At 51.1% G+C, this 4,192-nt stretch overlaps 1 protein-coding gene across 1 annotated transcript; it reads left to right on the top strand.

The window, feature by feature from the left end:
- Positions 1-2,107: 2,107 nt before the first annotated feature.
- LOC123117880 (heavy metal-associated isoprenylated plant protein 3) lies at positions 2,108-3,829 on the top strand. The gene is made up of 3 exons (XM_044538547.1): positions 2,108-2,721; positions 2,843-2,930; positions 3,170-3,829. Exons 1-3 carry the CDS (start codon positions 2,260-2,262, stop codon positions 3,643-3,645), a joined length of 1,026 nt encoding a protein of 341 aa, XP_044394482.1. The 5' UTR covers positions 2,108-2,259; the 3' UTR covers positions 3,646-3,829.
- The last annotated feature ends 363 nt before the right edge of the window (positions 3,830-4,192 follow it).

Below are 4,192 nucleotides of genomic sequence, written 5' to 3'. Positions count from 1 at the left end.
GGACGCTATCTAGCTAAGAGATGCATGCATATCAGACAAGATTACCTACAAACCTGATTGCTATACATAAGAATAATATGTGAATTTAATTTTTACCGTCATAAAATTTTCCGCAACAACGCACGGGGAATCATCTAGTTTATCAACATCACAAAACATATCACATCATCCATGTGTTTGTATGTAAATAATCTGATCACAAACTACACTAGGGGTAAAACAGTCTTTTCAGTTCAGACTTAACACCGTTAGTGGCCAAAACTGACGGAAGTGTCGCATCGGGAACAAAATGAAGTTTGAGTGTCAAAAAGGGAAGAAAGGAAAATTTTGGGTCAAAAAGGGAAACAAAATTTAAAAACAGGCCAAATAAGGAATTCTCTCTTTGATCTGAGCCTGACGGAAAGGCACAGGCAGGCGTCCATAGTCCAGGGTGATGGTTTTGAGATTTGGTCGCCGTGTCTCTCGCACTAGTGTAATTATTTCGGCTAGTAGCGCTGGGCCATCCTCGGCAACCCCGGTACCGTGGACCTCGAGAGAGGGCTACAATCATGAAAACATAGGGATAGGCCAAGGGTCAGTCCGCTGAAAAATGTTTTTGGGCTGTCTGCTCATCTTCCTTCCCTAACCACCGCACGGGCCATCGGCCAAACCGCCAGCTTCCACCGTCCGCAGTCGGTGGCTCTCCGGCACCAGCCTCGTCGCTCCACCCTCCCCTCAACCGCCGCCCACCTCGTGCTGGTGCTGTCCCCGGCCATCTCAACCCCGGCGATGAACAGATTTTTCCGGTGAACCTGCACCCCCTGCCCCCACCTCTAAGATAGATATCTGACGAGGCTGCCACCCTAAGGCTGCTACTTCTCAGGCGAACCGCCGGCTGCTCCTTCCTTCCATCCGCCGGCTGCTGCTTCCTTTTTCTCTGAAATCAACCAACTGAGAAAATGCAGAAGTTATTTTTTGAAAAGGGAACATCACACTTCACACGTGTCAAACCAAGGGCGATCAATTTTGTACCCACTATGAACCCGAAAGCCAAGTTCTTGTACCTGCCGTGAACATTTATTTTAACAAAAACACTAAGAACCTGACGTCAGATTTTTAGGCAGAGCAAATATGACATTTTTCACGGCAATGTATATTGGTGCGATTAGGGATGAAAATGGTACGGATAATTTCCGTCCCGAATCCGCATTCGCATCCGTTTTTATGGATATGGTATGCATTTGCACAAATCTGCCGGATATGGATGCGGATACGCATTTTTATCAACCAGATATCCGACAGATATGGTTTAGGTAACATCCAATGGATGTAGATTATCCGGTATTTTCTTGGATTTTGGATCCAAATAAGTGTACCTGTAAATGTTATAAGCATGAATAAAATTACAGGCGTTTCAAAAAAAAAAGGTTTGTTACCATATTGGTGTCATGACTTCAAATACTTGGCCTCTAGTGTTATGTGGTTGGATAAAAAATTGTATTAATATTATTTGCATACTAGAAATAAAACCATGTCTCATTGCATGTTTGACCTGATAGTTTTTTTTTTGCTTCCGGTCCGACTCCATTCTATTTCCGCTCTGAATCCATTATCTTTTAAAATCCACTTTCAAATCCGCATCTGATCATTATCCGCTCAGCTCCGAATCCAACAAAAAATATATGGCAAAAGCATTATCCAATCCGATCCATCTACATCCCTTGGCGCGATGATGGCCAATTTAGTTTGCAATCACGGCAACTTTTGATATAAAAATGAACTAAGAAGGATTTGCCATGCTCACCAGATAAATTTGACATTCTTGAAGAACATAATTTGCCATGAAAAACGTGCTAGTATTTGCCATGGTCAAAAACCTGACGCCAGATTTGCAGTGGAGTCCTTTATTAAAAGGTTTTTTTAATCAATTTGTTTCCACCGGCCAATTTTATGTATGTGGAGTGCAATCACCTCTGGTAAATTGTAACAAACAAACTAAGAGCGGGGTAGAAAGATTCGGGCGTATGCATGCATGCATGGAACGTACTGGTAATGTACAGGAGAAGCGGTCTCAGCTGAGCTGAGCTGAGCTGAGCTGACCAGGTACTACGACGACGACCAAGTCCCGTAGCTCCTATTTATGCGCCCTCCTCTTCTCCCCTCGCCAGCCCAGCCCAACCCAACCTCCGATCCATCTCTCCCTTTCTTCTTCCTCTCGCAACACATCACACGCAGAACAACCACGAGTACATCCATCTCGAGTGAGCGAGCGAGCCGGCCATGGCGGAGGGTGCCGGCGCCAAGGAGAAAGAGGGGGAGAATGGCACCGGCGACGAGAGGGCAAACAAGAAGCAGCAGAAGAAGAAAGAAGACGGCGACGGTGGGAAGAAGAAAGAAGCGGCGCCCGTGGTGCTCGGGGTGGACCTGCACTGCGACGGCTGCGCCCGCAAGGTCGTCAAGGCCGTCAAGGCGGCGCAGGGTGTGGAGGGCGTTGCGGCGGACGTGGCCGCCGGCATGGTGACGGTGAGCGGCAAGGCCGTCGACCCCTGGGACATCAAGGACCGCGTCGAGGCCAGGACGCACAAGCCCGTCGCGTTCGTGTCCCCGCCCAACCCACCCAACCCCAAGAAGAAGAAGGACGGCGGCGACACCACCGCCGACGGCAAGAAGGGTCAGGCCGGCGACGGCAATGGCGCCAAGGCCGCCGGCGATGACAAGAAGAAGAGCAACAACAACAAGGAGGTGATTAGATTAGATTTGATCATTAGCACGGTTGCAATCAATCAAACGTACGGTGCATGATTAGTATACACATAAGCTTGATGCATGCTAATGGTGGTTAGTTTGTTTGTTAACTAATTAGGGTCCGGAGTCGACGGTGGTGGTGAAGATCGGGCTCCACTGCAACGGCTGCATTGACCGGATCAGGCGGACCGCGCACAAGATCAAAGGTAACTGCATAATTGACTGAGCATGCAACCACCCACCCACCCACTCTCTCTCTCTCTCTCTCTCTCTTCCTGCACTCTTCCTGCCATGCATGGCATGCATGCAGCACGTAGTACATTCATTCATGGAGTTGTCGTGCAGCAAGCCAGCAAGCGCTGCTGCGACACTGCATGCATGCATGGCTCTGCAAACCGAGATGATTGATTGGCCCTGGGTGCTGCATCTGCATGAATGCATGTAGGCGTGAAGGAGGTGAAGGTGGACACGGCCAAGGAGCACGTGACGGTGCAGGGCACCATGGACGCCAAGGCCCTCCCCGACCTGCTCCGGCGCAAGCTCCGGAGGGACGTCGACGTCGTGCCCCCGCCAGCGCCCAAGAACAAGGACGGCGGCGACAAGAAGAAGCAGCAGCAGAAGGACGGCGGCGAGGGGGCCGACAAGGTCGCCGGGGAGCAGCAGCAGCAGCAGGGACAAGGAGGCGGCGGTGGCAAGAAGAAGAACAAGAACAAGAACAGGCAGGAGGAGGGCGGGGAGGAGGCCGGCGGCGCTGCGGGGGTGGCGGAGCAGGCGTTCCCTATGGCGATGATGTACGGCGGCGTGGGCGGCGGAGGAGGGGGAGTGGTAGCAGGGGGCTGGACGACGTCGTACCGGGTGGAGATGCTGCACGCGCCGCAGCTGTTCAGCGACGAGAACCCCAACGCCTGCGCCGTCATGTGATGTGTTTGTGTTGCACGTATGCATGTGTGTTAGTGGTGCATTCGTACTTAGTCGTGGTGGTACAGTAGCAAGTAGCCAGCTATCAGCTATGCCTATATATTACGTACGTACTGGTGGACCGGGCGCATGCATGTATGTATGCACGTAAGGACTATGGCAAAATATAAGACGTAGTGTTGCAGTATATGTAGGGTTAATTCGATAAATGCCACTTGAATTCTGTCGACTTTAGCTTGGAATCGACAGAATTCAAGTGGCATTTATATGTATAAGTTTGCGTTGTGGTTGGTGTCACGATTCATTTCGATCCATCGATCAGGCATTCAATGACAATGGCATCGTGCAGACTGCGGCCGGCCTCGGTGTGTGTGCACGCACTCGCCGGCCGTACGTACGTCCGGTCCGGTGCGGCGTTAAATTGTGCAGGTAGAGATTGGCAGTGATCCATTGCTGGAGCTGGTGCAGGGGCAGACGCACAGCAGCCATGCCCATGCCGCCCGGCCGGCCTACGGGGGACGCCAGAGATCGACCGACCTGCAACGTACGA

The sequence above is a fragment of the Triticum aestivum genome, chromosome 5B, assembly GCF_018294505.1.
Source record: "Triticum aestivum cultivar Chinese Spring chromosome 5B, IWGSC CS RefSeq v2.1, whole genome shotgun sequence".
Lineage (NCBI taxonomy): Eukaryota > Viridiplantae > Streptophyta > Magnoliopsida > Poales > Poaceae > Triticum > Triticum aestivum.
The sequence above is the reverse complement of the archived record's forward strand: the minus strand, read 5'-3'. Positions and strand labels throughout refer to the sequence as shown.